Below are 22,919 nucleotides of genomic sequence, written 5' to 3' on the forward strand. Positions count from 1 at the left end.
TTAGCGAGGGAGTCAGGCTTCGCACTACTCAATTACTGCCTCTTCGCAGCGGCAGGTGGTGCTACGCGTCTTGCAAAACTGCAGAGTCTGACGTCCATCGACACTGTTGGCAGCTGAACGAGGCCGTTGTTTACGCTGCTATATGCAAGGGGCCAACGCTCGCTGCCCATTTGGGATACGAGGCAAGCAGTGCACCTCGGAAGCTAAATAATGAGTGGGCAGGACAACACGTAGAAATACACCCATCTTCGTAGTCGCACCTAATTTAGGGAAGTGCCGGTGACTGTGGCGGGCAGCTTTCCGTCGAAAATGGCAACGTAGTGATGTCGATACTGCACCGTGTCGTCGCTTCTCGCTTTTTGCGTGTGCCCTGTACGAAATGAGGAATGGTTTATTTCAAAACCGTATGGGAAAACTGACCAACAGAAGTAGTTTTCTTCATCCTGATGGCTTAATAAGCTTCAGGTCAGTGATTAAGGTACACCAGTAGCAGACTCATGAACTACGTCCCTATGACATATAAGTTTAACCTCGGCTGAACGCGATCGTCATAGGCTCAAAATGTGTGTGCAGATCGCCAGGGCTGAAGTTCGTGCAGCCACTTGCCACTTCCCATCACTTGCCCGTCCACAGAGAACGCGAATTCTCGTGAGAGCTACTTCTCACGCGAAACACAAGCTCACGATCGTCAACTCCTCCACGCTCTCGTCGCTGTCATTGGCATTTTCCCGGCATGCTCTCAGTGTCCCTCCCCTGACGTCATACACAACGTTGCCTGTAACTGAGGAGCAGGTAATGTATGGTGTTTGAGGCAATTATTTAAATTTATTTCTAAAAAAATCTGTGCAACTCTCGAGCCTGATTCTTTGAAGACATGACGGAAGTGTGCAAAGGAATGCACCCAGCGAATTTCATCGACATCCGTTGAAATCGAAGAATCGCCGGAGTTGCCCTTTAAGGGCCCCGTGTCGCAGAAAATCTGGCATCGGCGTCCAGCCTCGGATGTAGTTTCGGCAAGAAGATTTTGGAACCACCCATACCCAGGCCCACCATTTGGCGCAAGGAATATTTCTCAAGGTAAAATACGTAGAAAAATTTTAATGTACTACTGATACACACAGCCTAGAGCCATAATAGCGTCGGTGTGTAATTTGAACATACGAGAAAACATAATTCTCTTACGCAAACACTGAAACAAGCCCCTTTTTCAGCGTTTCTACCATACATCGTCCACCATTTTCTCGCCGGCGCGTGAATATCTCGGAGTCTACGGAGCGGCGTGGCCATTTCCTTGAAACTTACAGATGGCGCTCACCTCCGCCGCATAGCTCCCCACGCGAGGGGCCGCATTTGTAGCAGAAAGGCCGCCTTCGTGCATAGCGTTCGCCGGGAGCGTTTCCCGGTAAAAATTACGGTTACATACGTTGCAGTCGCATGGAAGCCTGACATGCAGTCAGGTATCTTTCAATACTATCGCGTTCCACTATTAAAGGCGAAGTGTAAACATCCTCAATTTTTTTTTCCTCTGTCGTGTCTCCGTTTCAGCGGAATGCATCTTCCAGGCCTGCTTGCATTTGTGGCATTAGGAGCGGCAGCCGATGCTTCGCAGAGACCGCACATTGTCGTCATTGTCGCCGATGACTTGGTGAGTGTCACGTTTCGAATACTGTGTCTGTATCGTACAAATACTGCACGACTAAATCTAAATGATCCACGAAAGATCACACAAAGAAGTTGCTGCCTACGAACAAATGCCAACACTAAAAAAACGTCCGGCAGAACATCAGCAGCAACCTTAAGGTCGCAATAGCACACTCATTATTGTTCTATGTGTATATATATAATTTACCATCTCGGTTGAATGCACACCCTCAAGGCCAGCATCATCCCTAATTTCATATTCTCGGGCTTACTAAGGGCGTATGCATATCGTAAAGCCGTCAATTTATAATGCACTTCCTGAAGCATCACCAGGAGAGACACGAAAACAAGAAACGACAATAATTGAGAAAAAAAGCGGCCGCCATGGGCTTTCTGCTAAACGTGGTTTTCTGCTAAACGTGGCTTACAATATAGTGCGGCGTTGGGCTAGTTGGTGATGTCTACAAACGTACATGTTGGGCGCAGAAGAGATTCCACTTAGAAGAGACAACAAAGCGCTGCTACGGACTTGTTTCATTGCCACTTCAACAGTTCCAATATACCGGGTGTTTCTGAAACGACTGCGAAAGATTCCTAAGAAGAGTTCGCTCGGAATAAAAATGCGTTTTTTTTTTTACGAACTGAACTAAAGGGAACTGCAGACAACCTGAAGCAGGTTAAGTGTTCCAACTTCCTGGCTGATTTTTTAAGTCAACTAAATAGTGTAATTACTTGCGCATTTACGTGGCTGCTGACAACATATTTGCCTTGGCTTTTTTCCTTTTTTTCTGTTAGACGAAGTACGAACTCCTTTGTTCAATGTTATCATCTTTCTTTTTTTTTCTTTTCTTTTCGCGCATGCCTGCCGCTGCTGATAAAGTGATAATTGCGCCTTTCGGTGACCGTTTATGGTAACATCGAGCTTGCGAATGATACCTGATAGCCAACTTTCTGCGCTGCCGACAACATCCAAGGGCAGGCCACGATATGTAATCAGCACTTCAAAATAAGAAAGGCGCTTCGTCTGACGTGCCACAGACCAGAACATGCCAGAAGACGTGAACAGCTGTCATTCCTCATAGATGTGTTTTCCTGTGCTCCTGAAGCGCTGAACTTCAGCTTCCCATCGAAAAACTGAGAAACTTTCTCGTGCGGCAGCTTTGATACGATTTAAAATAGAAGGGGTTGGGTGCGAGCTTGTTGGTACGGGTATTTCACTTTAAACAGCGCCAAAATACACATGGACAAGGAAGAGCAAGGCTGGTCCTGTACTCGTCCTTGTCCGTGTGTATTCTGGCGATGTTTAAAATCAACGTTTTTAAAACTGATACGACATCGCCTTAACAGTAGCTGCAAGTTTTACATTGTCAATAACTGCGTAACAGTACTAAATAATGAGAATACTTAGCTCATTTAATTAGCGAACAATGTAATTAGCACACGAAACGTGTTTCCAGATGCCCGTCATTCACAATAATGGGGCTTGGAAAAAAACGCATTCTTACCTTTAATACTCTATGATTAGGCATTTCAGCAGTCTTCGCAAAAAAAATCAATATACCAGTATTCACACACAACGGGAAGCGAAACAAGCAAGATACCACAACGTTGTTTAAGTTGCAGCGCACATGAACCATAATTCCTTGTTAAATAAAAAGCAACAAAACTCTCACTAAAACCCTTTTTACCAATTGCGTTGATAACGTAAAGCTCGATCAATTACCTGGCCACAACATTCCTGCTTTTGTCTAGTAATATGATATCTCTTATAACTTCGTTTCGCGTTTGCAAGCATGTACCCGCTGACCCAAGTTGATAGGATGGTGGGTTCTGAACTCCGCAACTTCCTCGCAGTCGCCCGATGCGCTGCCCTTCCACTGCTGACAACCCCGTGACACTGGTAGGCGTGAAAGGGGTCATTCGTTATGTGCCGGCAGACGCAGTCTTAACTGCTTCTTTGTCAAACTTTCATCTTCGGCGACTCTCGCTTATAAGAAGCGCACCATTATTGCTTTATACATAAAGTTTACTATACATGAAGAATTTTCGGAACTGTATTTTATATAGAGGATAAAAAGACGATTGAACAGTTATACGCCTGAACTCCTCCAAGAAGAATAAATGAGGTTCGTGCACGCTGTAACGTAAACGAAGGCGTACAACGTTACTTCTGGTGATGTATTATTTCGTTTGCCTTTGTATGTAAATGTGTTTACAGGCTTGTGTTGATCAAACGGCCACAAAATCAGTTGGCAATCAGCCAGGCAGCCGCAGCAGTACAGGCGCGACAGGTGCAGTATGCAGCAACAAAGTTAGCAAGAGCGGCTACTTTCTTGCTCCATAAGTGGTACGCTCGTGGCAATATTCACTGTTCCTTTCCTTTTTGCCCTGACGGATTGCTCACACAGGCCGTGCTCGCGGCAACAGACCCCACGAAGGGGAAAGTGCCAAAGTGTTGCAAAGGCAGTTCGCACGACAGGTTGAATTTCTGCATCACCATACTACGAAAGAGCGCTAGCTACAGGACCACAGGAACACGAAGAACGCAGACGCTATCAATTGGTGGTTTTTTAATAGACAAAAAATAACCGATGATTACACTACTCACTAATGCGAAATTTGAGCGAAGCTGTATACGTGTTTTCATTTCGCCATGTATTGCCTGGCGCGAGCAATCTGTCTCGTGCAGCCCGTTGAAAGCGGAGCGATTTGTGGCGCGACTGCCCCACTAATCGGAAGATCGCGAGAGGCAGCCTGTAGGTGGCACGTGGGCGCGATTCGCAGCAGCCGCCGCAAACAGACCTCCAATCACGCAGTGCTTTGTTTCACGCAGTGCTTTGTTTTCGAGATTGCGCTACTCTTGCGCCATCTCGTAACCATCGTCGCCGCAAAGCTCGTTTTGCGCGCCACAACACTTTCCGCCTCATGGTTCCGCTGCTCCCTCCTCCTCCGCTTTCCCAACGCGCTCTCTTCGCTGCCGCCGTTTTTCATCTGCTGCTGCGCTGCGCGATCGCTTTCATCCTTCGCTGGTTAAGGCCGATCCACACGACGGACCAAATTGCTCTTTTGGACCGCGGTCCGCGCATCACGTGATAGGACGTCACCAGTTCGTGCGTACCGCCGTTGGCCCGCGCAAGACCGCGGCCCTCACGGTCCAACATATCGCCGAGGCTTTTCCCGCTTCCGTATTGGCGGCGGACCGCATGCAAACCGCAGCAATTTTGGCTTAGCCAACGAATGTTGTCCGGCAACAGAGTGTCTTCAGCCAAATCTAATCTAGTTTTCGGCTCAGCAAAAGCCAGTCGAGCCAGTCGTTTCATGTCCGCCATTCCGCCTACACGTGCGTGCAGCGGATATATTTTATGAACACCGTGTCCTCTTGGAGTGACGAGGAGGTTTTTTTCATCTTGCATGCCTCGTTGAGCAGTTCGCGGCTTTGTGGGACTCGAGCCGGAATGATGACAACGATAACACTCTGGCCGAGAGTGTAGCTGGTTGGTCCGCTCTGCCGTCTGCTATGGCGGTCCGCCGTGTGGATGTGCTCTGCGCCGGACCGGACCGCGGCGGGCCGTGACGTCGCATCACGTGACCGATCGGCCCGCGGACTTGGTCCGTCGTGTGGATCGGCCTTTACGAGGGACAACGCCGACGCACGCCGGAGGAACAGGCGCTTGAGAGCTGCGCTCTAAAACATGTGGATTAACACCTTCCCGCCTTTCATCATGTATGCACATATTTTCCTACGAATAAGCCGCCACATGATAGTGAACGTCTGTGTTGCTCTCCTTTCTTTAGTGCTCTACCTACAGCGCTCAACTATCTAGTGCAACCGGCCGAACTCTTAAGACTAAATTGCTGATCCACTCCAAAAGGCACAGTGGCGTGGCTCAGTGCCACTGAATCTCAAAGTTTGTCACTTGCACCGCAACTTGCTGCTGTTAAACCAGGACAGGCTCGTCCGTGGACTGAATTAGCTGTTCCGGGAAACGTGCGTCTAGTAGAGCCCGAAAAGAGTACGAAAGAAACAATAATTGAGTATGTCATAAAAGCTAACCATTTCCTTAGGATTCCATCCTAACTGGCGCTTGGTTCTCGCTCTGTACGCACACTTTATATCGACATAATTCAGGAGAAGCTTACTGTTAGTAATAACGTTAGAAATTGATAAAATCTGCATACGGTCCCTGACTACTGAGCTGCAGCGAGAACATCGATGTTCTAAGCTTTCTTTTTGTGCGTTTTTGTCAACTCTTAAGAGCAGGCGGAGAGTACCAGCGTTTCTGTAGTCCTAAGGCGCTATTGCCGTCGGCGCCGCAGGGCTGGGCGGACGTGGGTCACCACGGTTCACGGCAGCTGCTCACGCCCAACCTGGATGCGCTGGCCGCAGACGGACTGGCGCTAGCGCAACACTACACACAGTCCTCGAGCACGGCCACCAGAAGCGCCCTTCTCACCGGACTTTACCCGATACACACAGGTAGGTCATATGACCGCTTGCTACCGCAGAGCCACTGTTTAGGCTTCTCGAAATGTCGTTCTGGCGCACGGATAATTAAGCGGAAAGAAGAAAGGAAAGAAAGAGCGCTAACTTGCAACTGCATAAAATTGCGTGCTTCTGCTTTAACAAATCAAACGGGATTGACATGCGCAAACCCACGACGTGCAGTACACGTGTAAAAAAAAGAACCCCTTATCTCGGTTCGGCCCGACAAACATGCCATCAAGATAAAAATATCAGCATAGGGAATCTCAAAATTGGTATTGTGCAACGAGACGAAGTGGACACTCAAACAAGCATCGTGCAACTTTTTTTATTTGTATTATACGCTTCCAGCAATTCACGTGCCAGCGAATCCCGTCTCTTGCCCAGCAGACGCGCATTCCCAAGTTGCGGCACGCATCCGCACGAGACTCGGTGCAAGGGTACGCGCGAACCCGCTCCATTTTTCACCGGCTGCGCTTCCTTAATCAATCGTTGGCGCAACGTCCAGTTTGGACGATATGCACTCGACCGCAACTCAGAGGTATCTCGCAAATGGTGGGGACGGCACAGGGCAGAAAAGGCCCGGTGTGCTTGGTTGCTCACGCAGGCTCTTTGCGCACGCAAGCTTGGCCCTTCGAGAGGCAATGCGGGCGCAGGGCCTCGACAGCTTAGGGGGCGCGAAACAAACTACAGGTACGTCGTGCCGATTCGCAACGTTTTTAGGCTGTGCGAGATCTTGTGTGCATATGGCACAACTTGCGGTCTTCTATTATTTCTGTGTAGCAGACCGGGCCCTCTGCTAACGTCCTTTAACCTCTGGAGCAGCATCTCGGACACACTGTTAGGACCTAAGTAGGGAAGCCAGCTGCAACCGACGACGGTTCTTGCAAGTGAAATCTCTCTTCCATCATGAGCGCAGACTGGAGACACATCGTCGATATGGCCCTTTTCACTAGTTTTGAGTTCGCGGAATCGAAGGGGAGTCAAACCTTTCGCGCTGGGAGGCTATATTGCTAGCAAACATGTCGCTCGCCCAGGGTACGGCTGATATCTAAAAACCGCAGACGCGTGTTCGAAGGTAGTCCACGGGTGAAGGACCTTTTCCATGCTCTTTGAGTAAGGATAAAGTCGAATATACATCACGAGACATAGACATAGAGTTGGCAAGTATTTGACGAAAACTCGTCTGGCGGGGAAGCATGCTGGTGCAAAAAATGTGCACTCGCCAGGGGTAAAATAAATATAAAAGTATCTTTAAGCAGACAAATAATACCATATTCTTATTACTCAATAAAAACATTATTCAAGAGGAAGGCAAATACTATATCTTATATTATCTATATTTTATCCTTGGTGAGTGTACGTTTATTACAACGGTCACAGGGTTAGAACTTTTCGAAACCAACATGAAATCGTCAACGTATATAAATATCTTGAGGATTGTGTCCATACGAATCGCGCTCTAAAATACGGTCAATACACGAAAGGCAAATGTACTATCAAACAGGACCGATACATGAGAATATGGAAATAGACTTCTTTTTTTTTTAGCAAACAGTTTGTCGTTAAAAGAAATGAAGGTGCTCTAAAGACAAAATTATCAGTGGACAAGCCGAAAGTGTTAATAAAATCTATCCTTTTATTTTTACAAGTGTAGTGCACTTCATGGTCTTACGCATATCAGTCGTGTTTGTGTAAAATCTGGTGTTTCTGTGTAATAAATTCAGTAGCAAGTTGGCGCTTTTCCTGTCCCTTCTTGTTTTCATTTCATTTGCCTCGCGCAGGACCACGTTTCAAGGAAGTACCAACTAGTGCAATATCATATTTAGGTTTCCCTTGTTCATTGCTTAATGTGGGCAAATGTGTGGGCTCATATCAGCCAGACGTACTAAGGTATCAGCCAAAAGAGAGAGGAACGAACTTATACACGGACCGCAGACATAAGACTGTACACAGAAACATGTAAGGATAAACAGAGACAGTGCATAGTGCAAAACGTTTGCCGCTCTAGTTCAGCTTATGCACCAGTCACAGTTCCAATGGTGGAAGATTCGAGCTGCAGTGGTGGCGTGGCTTTCGCTGGGGCGTAGCTCAACCGCAAGTCGTTTCGACCGTCAGGGGTGCGGGCGCGTAGCCTGGCCTCGGCGGGTGAAGAACGGCGATGAACGCTGTAGCGCGGCCTATCTCGGCGACACAGGAGCCGTTGCGCAGCTTGGCCTTGACAGGTCAGCGCGGCAATCAACGGCGCAACACCGCTTGGCTCGGAAGCGTCAGTAGCAAGGGCGAAGGCCGGCCACGGCAGGATCCAACAGGTAACCTCTAAGGGAAGCGCTCTAAGCCGGGGCGAGTCGCGGTTCAGTAGGGGCAGGACCGGGGACGTCGGTACGTGGCCCGCCGCTCGATCCGCAGTGCCCAGCGAGAGCTTATCCTGGGGGGGGGGGGGTAATATGTAAGAGGCTACCTAGTAGACTGCCCATTTCTGCCGGTGCTGATTGAATGTAGCTGTAGGAGAGAGGAGGAGACGAGCGGCCGTAGCCAATCAGCAGCGGCCGAAAGGGACAGTCCACTACATGGACTCTTTGAATACCCTCCTGTTGTCCCGCTCAACTTGTCGGCCCCGTCGCTAGAGCCGATATCGCGGAAACCCGCGCAGCAATCACGCGCACACTCGCGCTTATCGGCCCCGTACATCGACGCGAAAACCGATTCCGATGCCTGCGGACTCCAAATTAGTCCTCCTACTGCACTTCCCTACAGTCCAAGAATGACGAGGTGGTGATGTACGACGTGGCAAATCAACGCACGTAACACGTAACACGGAGCACTTAGTTCGTCATACTACGTATAAGAGACCTGCGGCAACAGTCAGAGAAGAGTTCACATGTAAGCGTTTTTAAAGTACAAACTGAAGTTATCTCTCGGATTTTTCTTGCGGTTAGGTTGTTTCGCCAAAGTAATTTTGTCCCACGATGTCGTCGGCGCCGATAGGGCCGATTGCGGCGGTGCCAACGATGTCAACGCCCACGCGGGACAAAGGTGTTTCACTAACAGGTAAGGTGTGAATCGGGGCACGGCGGACTAAGTGACGAGAACCAGTTAGTTCGCAGACATCGCAACACTTCGCGAACCTATTCATAGAGGGAAAATCGGACATCCACTCGTTCGTAACAATTGCTACAAAGGAAACCCATACGGATTACTCGAAAGTAAAGCCTCTGAATTGAAGAAAAATTTGTCATGGTCCACTCCAAACCTCTTCGTTTCAGATTGCACACCTGACCAGTAAACCTTCGTGAGAATGAGGTTAGTCGTCTGGGATATTCTTCGACAACCTAGGAAAATCCTCTCCTGGGCCATCTTCAGAACATTCTCCTTCAGTTGACTGAGTGCAACAAACTGTTGTAACTCCTTCCCACATGACAGCTTGTGGCTTCCATATAAGACTCCTTCAGATCAATAATGAGTCTCCCGACTGTTTGTCACAGTTGCTTTACCGGTAATCTCAAAGAAACGTTGTTAGGATTCGTTATTTCGTTCTGGGGCTCGAGAGTCGCTTTGTTTGTAACGGTGGCTTAGGGTTTTAGTGTCGGCAGATTGGTCATGGGGCGTTCTGTCGTTCCCTTTGCAGCGCTATCACCAGAATGTCATTTTGGTCTTCTACTTGGCAGAGCGGCAAGCTCAAGTCTGTGAAGAAGACCGCGTCTAGAAAGACTACTGCCTCTGGCAAATGATGTACAGCGCCGTCTAACAGAAACGCTCGACTTTTTGTTACTAGGGCATCAGCTTTCCTTCCGAACGAGTCCTCGTCGAACAATTACAGTATTGCAGCCAGTATCTCTGACCACAGTTACGGCTTTACCCTGGAGGCATACTATGGTAACGAGCAAACTCTCTACATCAGAGGCAGTTGAAATATGCGTCCATGTCGTATTTCCGCCTGGAACGACCTCCCTGGCTTGTAGCACGGCACACCGGTACCGTCTTCTGGGTAGGCCAATCAGTCGACAGTATACAATATGCTTGGCTTTCTTGCGTTCTGGATGTTTCGCCAGACGAACTGTTTTTACCCTTACAAAAATTTTTAATGTGTTTTCTAGGGTCTTTTTAATCTTCTCTAAGAACTCTATTGTATTTATTTCGATTGCCTATAGAATTTTCCTGTAGAGTTCCAAAAGTTAGTTGGCCACCGCATTCTTATAGGAAGTCTAAAGACACAGTTCTATACAACATTTCTATCGAGTTGCTTTAGAAATGCTATAAACGAATTCCTATAGAATATTTCTATGGAGTTGCTTTAGAGTTGCTAAAGACAAATTTCTATGGAATATTTCCGTCGAGTTTCTTTAGAGATGCTAAAGACAAATTTCTATAGATTATTTCTATCGGGTTTCTTTAGAGATGCTAAAGACAAATTTCTATAGAATATTTCTATCGAGTTGCTTTAGATATGCTAAAGACAAAATTCTATAGAATATTTCTTTGCAGTTGCTTTCGAGTCCCTACAAGCAAAGGCCTATAGAAGCTAGGATGATGTGTGTAAAGTGCTTGCAATTGACCAGAGTTCTACTGTACGCAATAAGGACTACAGTAAATGCAGTGGCAAAATAATTGGCGCTATAACCACAAAGTATTCAGTTTAATATGTTTATTGCACTACAGACTAGATTCATGCTTCATATATGTGACATATACGCTTCAGACTAGAACTTGCAACACACAAACTGTAGCTGCCAACATGCTTCTCAGGTCAAGCTGGTGGTGCAGTCACACGAAACATGAGGTAAAAAATCAGTGGCACACTTGATTACCGTTGACACCTGGCAATAACAGGTTCGACTAGGACAAGAAACCATACCATTAAGACTGCAAAAGGAGTGCCTGTTCCAGCAGTGCACATTAAATGATTGGATACTAAAGCCTGAGAATAGACTGATATGAGTGTGCACTGCAATGTTGTGTCAGCCTGATGAAACGACACAGCATTTTAGTCTGTTTAAGTGCACAATAACGCTGGCAGTCCCTGCAAAAATGTGGCAAATAGTGGCCTTCACAGATAAGTACACCATTTACCGTAACCACATAGCATTTTAGTCTATGTTTATGCGTAAGATTAACACTGGCAGACCCTGCAAAATTGTGACAAACAGTGGTTTTCATAGAGCAGTACGCCATATATCCTACAAAGTTGAAAAGCTTGAATTTCGTAGTAAGGGAAACAATTTTGAGATCGGATCCAATATTCTAAAATTAGTGTGAGAAATACAAACCATACCGACACACGCAATGCCTAAAAAGAGATTTAGCTCTGTAGCTCCTTTGTAACGCACATGAACAGTAAAATCGTTTTTCTAGGCAACTATGCAACCAAATTTGATGAGGTATGATACATTTAAAGATGTTGAAATCATAGTTTTTACATTATTGCCATCAATTTTTATTAAATATAGCTGAATATAGCAAAATTTGAAGGAATAAAACTTACTCAGTTTGCGACTGTAAATTAAAAATATAACTAGTACAAGTCCGTTAATTCTGTAAATTTTCCTACTCAAATACATCCAAAATACAGAAATACTTTTGAGAGAACCACAGGACTGATTTGAATTAAGCTTGCGGCATGTGAGAATTCTACTCGTTGCAGGAAGAACTAGTTGGCAGGTTTACGAAAAGTAACACCACGAAACTTAATAATCCACGTCTCTGCACCAGAAACAGATATCGCAGTTCTGCAGACTCCATCTGCTATGTCTAAAGTCAACAAATTTGATATATGAATTTACAGCTTACATGAAAGTGTTGCAATGTTTGAGAGTTTCGTGCATCTACTCATAAATTAGTGATTGAATATTAGAGCAGCATATGGTATCTCAAATTTGCCCGATTAAATTGTGGTATTAGGTCCGACAGAAATGTGGTCTCATTTTTTTAGTTATGGGTAAGATTTGTTGACCTTACAGCTTTGTTTCTTCAAAACTTGCAGTTTTCATGACTTCGTGTCAGAAGCAGACTAGTTCTCTAAAAATGTTTCATCATGGTACTGTCCTGCGTGAATTATGCTTTTTCAAATAACATGTTTACTTTGATGTAACGATATTTCTTTATTTTACCTGATTCCTTGGTGGAAAACTGTACAGTATTCATGAGATATGAATAAATATATATTAGGTGAATAAGTAAACAAACAAATATTGCGGTGTATCTTATCATTCCACTACCAGCATGACCTGTTTGGAGCTTTGGCTACTGCTCACATGTTGCAACTTCATTCTTACATGATCACCTGCTATTTCACTACCCAGGAAAGGAGCGAGGAAAGGCTAGATTTTGGCCCCATTTGGTCCTTCTAGTAATCGGCGATGGTGGAGCCTGGAAAATAGAATTGAAATTAATTTTCAATAGGTGTAATGAACATTCAGCCATAATGTATTAGCAGGCACAAACATGCCACAAATACCTATATAGTTGTAGCACTATGCTAAGATTCAGTTCAGTATTTCAGAAAAAATGATAACAGAAAAGTGGCAGAACACCCCACCTCCCTCACCACTCTGCCAAACAGCGGCAGCTCTTTTGAGAATCACTTTTGAGCATATTTTTACTTTCGCAAGATTCTGTGACATCAGCTCTGGGCCAATGTGCCTGGCACTAGAATATCATTGCTGATGACAAAAAGTATTTCCAAACGACAACAGCCGAGTCACACATTAATCTGATCTTGCAATGACAACACATTCTTATTGATAACATAAGCTAGTAGGAAAACCCATGAGCTAAGAGTGCTATGCAGACGTCGCACTATGCATAGGAAACAAATTGTTTGAAAAGAAGGGAATGACCTACTGGCTTCTATTGTTGAGCGGTAGACCAAATTAATATTCCATCCGCTGTTAGCCATAGTTGGCATGTACTACGGTTAATATGCAAATAATAAATTTCTCACATGAAGCTTGAGCAATCATGATGATGCATGTAAGTATACATTGTTTGGGGACCAATAATGTATTAAGTTGTTTTCGCAAATTATGATGGATAACTGCCAATTTGTGGTATTTTGAACACAGTCTCAGTGTCAATGTCAGATACAATGGACACAGTATATTCGCGCTTTTTGAGTTATCGAAACAATTAGATTCTAATCTAGTACGGGTATGTGCACGGATATGTATCCTAAACGCAATGATAAGACTTCCCAATTGCAATTGAAACGTCAATTCAGTTTTAATTACAAAGGGTCCTTGCAACATAGCATGTGAAAAAACCACCGCCGGGCCACGGAATTAGTAAGGCTCCGAAAAGCACCTGTGCAAAAAGGCGAGGTAAGCTCATGTCGACAGCGATGTCGTGCCCCCTGTCATCCCATGTGAAAAGCTCATTGTTAACACGCATCCTATCATTAATTACGCGAACATTCTTGCCTTGTTCTCTTTCACTTTTAGCACTAGCCCACAAGAGTTTACGTTTCCTTAGTGTGCTGCGCGAGTAATCGTTTGGAATCGATATTCGACTACCCTTTAATTTGTACGCACAATTCGCTGTTTTTCGGTAAAATCCTGGAAGTAAATAATGACTGTTCTCTTGTTACCTTTGTTTCCAAGATGATTAATTCGGCCGATAGATTTGCAAGGAACAGCAAGCTTTACAGAAAACACCTCGTCAAGAACTTTGCTTTTAAGAATAGGTTGAGTTTCGCCGGCATGCTCCGGAATGCGAGACTACCAGATGGGATCTGCTGCTCCTATCCTCCTGATCAGTCTACTTCGCCTCCAGTGATCTCACTGTACGCTCAAGGTCATCTACACGCTAGGCTCGTTTTTTTTATTTCAATGAATCTGGCTCCCCAATTAGCTATAACGTTTTCCACCTTATTCTTTTGCTCCCTGAGCGCAATCACGTCCGCTGCCAACTTGTTCTGACGAAACAGGAACTCCTTCAGTATGGATTCGATAGAGGCACCACTACCGTCAGTGGGGCCGGGATATAACTCTATGTTGGAACTCTGATCTTGTTGGAAGTCAGCGCTGTGTATGTCGTCTATTACTGTCCTTGTCCTTTGCGCTGTACGCTATTTTTGATCATGAATTACCAACTAGCCCACGCAACCACCCTAACTCTAACGTTATTTGCCACAGGGCGAGCGCGACCTCAGTAAAGTGAACTGGGTGAGAGTCTTCTTCCTCTAACGACACTCGTTGACGCAAGAACTTTATAAACATTGATAGCATTTTTTCTGTCGACCGTGAGCCTCTTATGCCTTAATCTAAATGGTTTCTTCAGGTTCTTGCCAAAGTCGACTAATTTCTACCGTAGGTTGCGAGTTCTCGGGCAGAAACCTTCGCTAACGCCTATGTTACTCCGTTTGAGCACGTGTCTCTTCGAAGGAACAAGTTCTTTTATTTTACTATTGCTAAACTTCACTATTAGTGGCCCGGATTCAGATGGGTCATAGCGTCCGATTCTGTGTGCACTGCATATGCTTTCGCCAGGAACAATAGACTTTAGGAAGTTGTCTATTGTTTCTAATATCTTTTGCTTTGATTGATTTGTGTTTTCTGTTGCCACATCAGATATGCCGTGGAACACGAGGTTGTCGTGACAACCGTGGTCCTCCGCGCCATCTAGTCTGGAATGAAGCATGACTATTTCCTTGCAGCACATTTGACTGACAAGTCTAGCTCAGGAACATTCGTTTGCCATTGATTGAGCTTAATGGTTCTATTTTCCACCATCTCTAGCCTTTTCTTGATGTTGGCTGCAGCGTCACTAAACTACTATTGATATCGTACTATTGCCTAAACTATAGTCTGGACAACCTTATAGTCAAGTGCAAGCTCCACCCATAAAAACCGTTGAAAGAAAGCCGAGCCTACTGAAAACATACACCCTCACCAGTCCTCATCTCTTAGCGATTTTCAGAAATGGAGAGGTTGACCCTATAGGCGAAAACGGCGATAAAAGCGCCATAGCAAACCAAAGCCAAATCTTCTAGGAATCCCCAACCCAGAAAGCTTCTGTCTGCTCCCTCATAAACGACATGGGAAACCCTAACACGGTCCCCCGATGAAAAAGTACAAAATGCAATCATTGTCTGAGCGGAAAAGGGTCGCCGCAAAAAAAAAAAAAAACAGTCATCTACGAAGCCTCGAAATTTCTCTTCAATAAAGTTGTTCCCTCCTCCTCCTCCGAGCTAGCTGTAGTCCGCTGACATCGTAATCACTTTCCTCTACCAACGTAAGTGCTAGGGTAATTTGAAAATAAATGCTGGTTGTTTCCAGCTCAACTAGTATATCTTGCTAAGCAATGCCATCACGACGACCCATGAAATGTTCAGTGACGTTCAGATTTCGTCCTCAAGCTCGCAATCTGTACGGAGAAAACGGCCTTTTTTAAAATGTCAAACCGCATGACGTTACTGGAATGAGTGAACCTAATTTGCTGGCGCTTACATTTATTTAGGGAATACTGCAGGCCAAGCAGGCCCATGCATGAGGGACTGCAGTACAATATAATGGAATGCAAGCAGGACAGTGATTACACACACACAAAAGAAAGCTACAAGTACAAGAATGTCATCACTTGAATACAAGGATTACGAATGGAAAAGAAAATGATCTAGTTCCTTCGCGAAATCAGAGGACAGGAAAATGCTTTGGAGAAGGCAGTTTCCTTCTGATACAGTTCGTGGGAAAAAACTGTGCTTATATAAATTTGTTCTAGCAAAACAACGGCGCTAGAGAAAAATCGCGCGTGTGGCCTGTTCTCCTCGTACAAATACGCTGGAAGCAAGAAGGTAACGTGAATTTGGTTTTCCCACTAAGACAGTTCTGAAGAAATATGATGCGGTTAAATTTACTGCGTGCTTGGAGCGTTTGAATATTATTTTGTTTTATTAGAGAAGAGTGCTTGCAGTCGATATTTTCCGTAAATGAATCTGACTGCCTCACGCTGAACCCGTTAGAATCGGCTGACATATTTTTTAGTGCAAAGCGTGCTTCAGTTGGACAGCTTACACACACCTTTTGATTCTTTGGATGTCGCAGACCGTAGTGCCCGCCAGTGACATTCATCTAATGTTTTCAAAGCCATTCCGTAGCCGAGTGTCTAAGTCCTATTTTGTCAGGACCCACGCATATCTCTTTTTGGTTTTCCTCGCATGCTTGCTGCGCGACGCGTTTCCAAAAGCGGTTCAGCGTGCTCCGCGTTTTGAAGCAATCCCCGAGTTGTTCCTGCAGCGGCTGACCATTGCAGGCGGCATGCGTGTGGGCGCTGCTAAAGCACCATGCCGGCCGCGTCAGCTCGCTCACGTGCGGATTGGTTCATTTGGTTTCAACTATCATCGATCTTCGCGGCATACATCGCTCTGAGAAAATGCCAAACACAGAGTTGTACGAGCTAGAGTTGTGCTAGTTGATATATCTTGGAAGATAATGCACAAAGGAGAATGTTGCGTTTTCACTGTTCTTCGTCCTTTCTGCGCTGTTCCGGTCTCCCATGGCTGTAAAACTTTACGTCATCACGGCGTGATCGACACAGCACGACCGACTGCAGTGCCTAAGCCTATAATGAGAGGCTTCATGAGGCAAGACGAGGCTTTTCGCAGTCAACGGATACCCCATGCACGAGGATAAAGGCGATGTTGGTCGCTGAATGACGAACGAGAGATTTGAGCCAGTCCCGGTGACAATGTTTCGCGGAATGTTCCGCGCCACATTGGAAAGACGGCTAAACGCCCGCTCTGACTGTCCGTCACGGGAGCAATGTGCGAGATTAGCACTTGTGCCACCACTGGAATAAATACATTTATGCGCACCTAAAAGAAAACCTTTGTCTTGACGTGAACCAGAAACAGCGCAGTTCTATGTTCCGAAGTACGAGCCGACCTCGGCCGTTCTGGGCATTACGAAACTAACCGCTGACAGAGAGCAGCAGAGAGAACTCCCAGCCTCGACCACCTCTCGTCTCTTACGCTACACCCAGCTTTACGGATTTAAATCTTGGTTGCATGCCTTTTGTGGCATGCATTTCAATAGCAGGCAACGCTTTTGAAGCAACGCATTTCACTTACAGTGTGAATGACAATCCTTTAATCGGCTCATTCATTTTATCTCTTCACCTTTTTCCAGGCACGCAGAACGATGAAATAAAGAATTCGGAGCCATGGGGTCTGCCGCTAAAGTTCAAGATCCTGCCGGAATATTTCAAAGATCTGGGCTATACGACGCATGCCATAGGCAAGGTATGGCATTCGTAGCATCGCATGATCACCTGGCATAAACTTGGTAAGCTTCCTGGCCGTTGCTGCATCACGCGTTATTTCCTTGACGGCAGTGGCATCTGGGCTTCTTCAGGAAGGAGTACACCCCGCTTATGCGAGGCTTTGACCACCACTTCGGTTTCTGGACATCGCACCACGGTTACTACGATCACTGCTCGCACGAGGTACGTTAAACTGAGGGGGCCTTATTGCGTAATAGGTAGGGTGCACAATTTCGACACATCGGGGCTCCCTCTAAATTGTTCTGCGGTACAGTGCATTTCAACAGGGCGACAATAGTTGGTGGCTGTTCATACTTTATGCTTGTGTTGTGGCCGAAAAGATGGGGGCCGAAAAAAGTGGACAGGTGAAGGGGGCTTAAACTTACAGTTGGTTTATTAGTCACAACCATACAAAATCAACAGACATAACAAGCTAAGAATAGAAGCAGGGAAGTTATTTATAGTTGTTTAATTTTATATGTAGAAATGGTGGGCCGAAACAGAAAAGAATATGGACTAAAAACGACATGCTGCCAGTGGGGACCGAACCCACAACCTCTGCATTGCATTACGCGTGCGTCGCACTATAGATATGCTAGTGTGGCAGCGGTTTCCACGTCCACATTCTTGAATATTTATGTCTGTTTATGAGATCTAACCCGCAGAGTCAGCCAGCGCCACCTAAGGCCATGGCGGCGGACGCGGAACGTCCTCTTGATGGACGGCATCGTGTGGAAGGCGAACTTTGAGATGAGGCGGCTGACCAACAAACACGGACATATTCGCTGAGGAGAGTGCACCTCCGGAGTTGAGACCCTCGCCGTACAATGAACGGGAAGAAGGGGAGCCGAGCGGTGCGGATTTCATTAGTCGCGACCATATCAAGCCACCAGATAATGAAGCCAAGGATAGCATAGGGAAGTTGTAGTTTCATTGAAGTTTACAAATAGAAAGGATGAAAGTAGACTAAACAATAACTTGCCACCAGTTATACAGAGTTTTTCCTCTGTTACTTAATCCAGGCTTGTTATAGAAAGTCTATGACTATGAGGCACCTGTTGTCTTCGCATACGAAATTTACGGTGAGGCGGAAATACTTTGGCGCTGCTGAAGTTACTCTGAAAACGCTAAATAACAAGATGTTGTTAATTAGTATTTTTCTCAATAACTCGAGGGCAATATAGGGAAAGCATGTAGGGCGTCACAATTTAGGGCATGTTCATATTTAGAAGTAAAAAATTACACGTAATTTGAGAAATTCATTATCGAAATCGAAGCCCAAATCGAGGTAATGTCGAAACTAAGCGTTTCCCGCTGCGCGTCAGACGGCGACCCCCCGCAAATAAGTGCAGGGCGAGCTTTGGATGACGTCATGCCGTGGCAAATCCTCACGTACATGCACACAGAGGCACATGCTTGCCAGGCAAAGCCACTTGCTGCAGCGGCTGGCCGACACGCTCAAACTTCCTCGAGCGCCACGGTCTGATGGGATGGCGGGTCCGCCTTTAGGGCGGATTTACGCTCAAACCGCCCATGGCCGCACGCCGCACCGCAAGCCAACGGTCCGCCAGTAATGGCCGACGTGACGTCACGAGAGGCGGTCGTGAAGTTTTGCCTCCGTGCGGCGACCGCATAAACATGGCGCTGGTTCGAAGCGAAGCGGAGCGCGAGGCCTAGACCGCCAGGCTGCAGCGGCAGTTTGTTTTTTGCGTGGTTTATTGTGATCATTGCAAGAGCTATTTAGCACCTGCAAAGCTATTTGTCTAACGCAACAAGCAGCTGTACTCTTCCTCACAGTCTTCAGTACGTGCGATCGCCAAAGGAAATAGACAGATGTGTGTTGCGTTTACGCGAAGGTTGGAAAGAATGAAGCCACCGATTTCATGTGTTATAGGCCATTTTTTGCATGTACATTACAAACGCGAAGGCCATCGAATACACCTGCATCCTAAGTATGACACTAGTTCCGTACGCACCAAAATGAAGATTGCGATCACCCACCTCAACATATGGGCTTCGTAGGTGTTGCGTGTGCGCGCGCTTCATCAATACGAACATTGTAGGTTTGTGCAGTGTTCAGAAGGGATGACACGATGTGTAGCGATGAGCTTCATTGTCGTGTCATCGCAGTCCTTCGTAATGTGCTGTTTGTGTCTTGCTTCGTGTGAGCTGTTTTGCGGGCTGCGATGCGCATTGGTGACCGCGAACAGTACAGAACATTCGAGCGCTAGGGTACTTACTATTACGATGCGTAAGTGTACTGTGATGTGCACGTGCAATGTGTCACAGTGGTGCTAGGCGTATAATTGTTCGTTTTATGCATTATGCCTATGTTCTGAAGTGAACCGTGCATATGCGTTGTGGGCGAGTTTTGGTTCCGCCCCTTTCTGCCTCGTTCACCTATCTTATATGTTTCTTCAAAAGTTATTTCTGGGCTATGAAGGTGTTTATAATCAGTGAGGGCGATATAAGGAACAGCTTAAAAGGTACATGAGTACATGCGCACTGTCGCAAAATGTGGACGCGCTTATGCACTGTTCTTACGAACGCAAATTTCGGCCACTCTTCATTTTTGCCATGTGGACATTGGTGTGGACAGCAGAAATCCTGCGGCATATTTCTAGATTAAGCAAAGTATACAGTCTTATACGTAGGGATGTGAGCGCCTTGAACCTGCAAGAAATTCAGCTGCTTGTTGTTAGTGCCCGAGTACACACTGTGCAAACACCAGTGGCACAGCATGTTGAGCATATAATGTGTGAAAACTGGATACTTCATTCTGATCCTTGTCAAATTTGCATTTTTTTATAAAAGACCACATGCACGTATCAAAGTATGAGGATGACAAAACAACTGGAATGAGGGTTGTATACCCTCCCGCGTGTCGTCGTGCGCGGCTTAGTCGTGTCTGGGGAAAGGGGGATCCTGGAGGTTGAGCCGATGCTGGGTGTTTGGACCTTTAAGGCTCCCCGGCGGAGGCAACATACCTCTCCGGCCTCTGCTTCACATAGACGGCATCCCCGGGAGAAATTGGTAGTCGCCTCTTCCTGTCTCTCTCTTCTCAAACCTTCGTCTTTATCTCTCACTTTATATCTTTCCTGTCTTCTTCTCTCTTCCATTTACTTCCTTTCTCCACGGCGGCAAGGGTTAACCTTGTGTGGATATCCTACCTTGGGTACACCATATTGGGTTATAGCGATTGCGTACGGCTGGCGTCGTGCAGGCTTGAACACAAGCTCTGCCGCGTCCCCTCGTTGGGCTCCGTGGTGGGTGGTCGGCGCTGTTGCCGAACACACACACTTTCTTATGGCAGCTCAAATCTCTGTTGTCCATGATCGGCTTCTGAAAAGATACCGCAACGAAGTACCACTTCAATTCTCCTTTCGAAGCAACGCTCCATCTTTCCACAAATACTATGTAGTCCACAGTGAAAGCAACACGCCTGTTATAAAAATCTCCCCATTCATGGTAGCAAATGCCTGAAAGATAAAATCATACAGGCATACAAAGCCTCCAAAATGTCTAGCGGGGACCTCCTCCTAGAACTGAATAACAAAGATCAAGCAGATAAGCTGTGTGAACTTACCAGTATTGGCGAGGCGGCAGTGACTGTTTCAGCCCACAGAACACTTAACACAAGCAGGGTAGTAATACCTGAAGAAGACTTTATTGGTTTAAGCGACGAGGAACTGCTGGAAGATTTCCAGGAACAAAATGTTAGCACAGTACAAAGAATACTAATTCGCCGGAACGACCAAGAAATCCCCACCAAACATGTTATACTCACCTTCGGAACAAGCGTAATGCCTACTTCACTCGATGCAGGTTATGTCAAAGTCAATGTGAGACCATATGTTCCGAATCCCAGATGATTTTTCAAGTGCCAAAGATTTGGTCATGCTTCACATGCATGCCGAGGACAAACAACTTGTGCTAAATGCAGCTCTAACGACCATCAATCAGAGAATTGCACCTCTTCGCCAGATTGTGTTAAGTGCAAAGGAGATCACCCAGCTTATTCGCGGTCCTGCCCTTGCAGGAAAAAAGAAAAAGAAGTCATTGCACTAACTGGTAAAGAAAAAATCTCGGTCTTCGAAGCCAGAAAAAGACTGTCGCACCTTCCCCGAAGAAGTTATGCCTATGTGACGCAGGCGGGGGCAGCGTCACAGAGGCCTCTGGAGTCCTCCGAGCCCACGCGCAGTGGTGCCGCAGTGATTCCTCCCGCCCCCCTGGTGGAAGCAGTCAGTACTGCTCCACCCTCTTCGACGGCCCTGCAGACACCATTCCCGCAGGGCCCTAAAATCAAACGAATCCCAAGGCCCGAGGCACGTGTCTCGGCGCCTCACTCTCGGTCCTCCAGCGCCTCAGAGAGAGCGATGGACGTCGACACAAAAACCCCGGTGTCATTGACACCGAAGGACAAGCGCTCTTTCGAGCGCGGTATGAGGGACAAAATCCCAATAACAACTCAACATAAGAAAGCGTTAACCTAAAGGTTATCGCTCATTTGCATTAGCCTTTTTAAATCCATGTCACCTATACCACACCTCTTAATTTTTCCGTAATGCCATTTCTTATCTTTCCAATTTAAGATGGCTTTTATTATCCACTGGAATTGTAGAGGGCTTTTACAAAACTTAGGTGACATTAAAGACATATCAATAAACTTCTCTCCTGTAGCCCTGTGCTTACAGGAAACAAACCTAGGCGAAAAGCACAAAAACATTGTGAAAGGTTTCACTGTTGTACGGCGCAACCGTACTCAGGTGAACCGGCTGTCAGGTGGTGTAGCCATTGTCCTGCCAGGTGGTATAGCAGCCAGAGAAGTTCCCATTAACACTCACATAGAAGCCGTTACTGTCGCCGTTTTAGCTCACAAAACCATCACCATATGTTCAGTATACATTCCGCCGCATTTACATTTTACCGTAAGAGACCTGGAGTTAATTTTAAACCGGCTCCCCGAACCATTATTATTAGCCGGTGATTTTAAGGCACATAACACGTTGTGGGGTAGTCAAACAACTGACACCAGGGGTGAAGCGCTTGAAGATTTTATCCTAAAAAATGACATATGCCTTTTAAACACCGGTGCGGCAACTTACTACTTCCCAAGCACAGGAGCTATGAGTTGCTTAGATCTGGCACTGTGCTCTCCATCTCTCTTTGACGATTTTCAATGGAGTGTTATTGACAACCCCTATGGTAGTGACCATATGCCTGCTAATATCAAAAGAAAATCTCCTTCTCTTACCATACCATTACGACCACCCCATTGGAAACTCCACCGAGCAGACTGGCCTCTCTTTACTGAAAAGGCCACTCTGGATGACATATCAGATGAGTTGACCATAGATGATATGAATGAGAAGATTACAGCATGCATACTCGCTGCAGCAGAACAGACAATTCCACAATCCTCTGGCTTCTTAAGAAAAAACCTGAAACTCTGGTGGACGAAGGAAAGTACACAAACAAAAAAACTACAAAACAAAGTGTGGGGTATCTTTCGGCGGTACCCAACACAAGATAACCTACTCTA

At 46.1% G+C, this 22,919-nt stretch overlaps 1 protein-coding gene across 1 annotated transcript in view; it reads left to right on the forward strand.

Moving 5' to 3' along the window:
* Nucleotides 1-22,919, forward strand: part of LOC135920496 (arylsulfatase B-like) — a 363,609-nt gene that overhangs the window by 18,457 nt on the left and 322,233 nt on the right. The window contains exons 2-5 of the mRNA XM_070529005.1: nucleotides 1,546-1,645; nucleotides 5,959-6,118; nucleotides 17,245-17,357; nucleotides 17,450-17,560. Of these exons, the coding sequence (XP_070385106.1) occupies nucleotides 1,550-1,645; nucleotides 5,959-6,118; nucleotides 17,245-17,357; nucleotides 17,450-17,560 (480 nt within the window). The 5' untranslated portion in view covers nucleotides 1,546-1,549. The remainder of the gene's footprint in view (nucleotides 1-1,545; nucleotides 1,646-5,958; nucleotides 6,119-17,244; nucleotides 17,358-17,449; nucleotides 17,561-22,919) is intronic.

This window comes from Dermacentor albipictus, unplaced genomic scaffold, assembly GCF_038994185.2.
Source record: "Dermacentor albipictus isolate Rhodes 1998 colony unplaced genomic scaffold, USDA_Dalb.pri_finalv2 scaffold_16, whole genome shotgun sequence".
In the NCBI taxonomy this organism is placed as follows: domain Eukaryota; kingdom Metazoa; phylum Arthropoda; class Arachnida; order Ixodida; family Ixodidae; genus Dermacentor; species Dermacentor albipictus.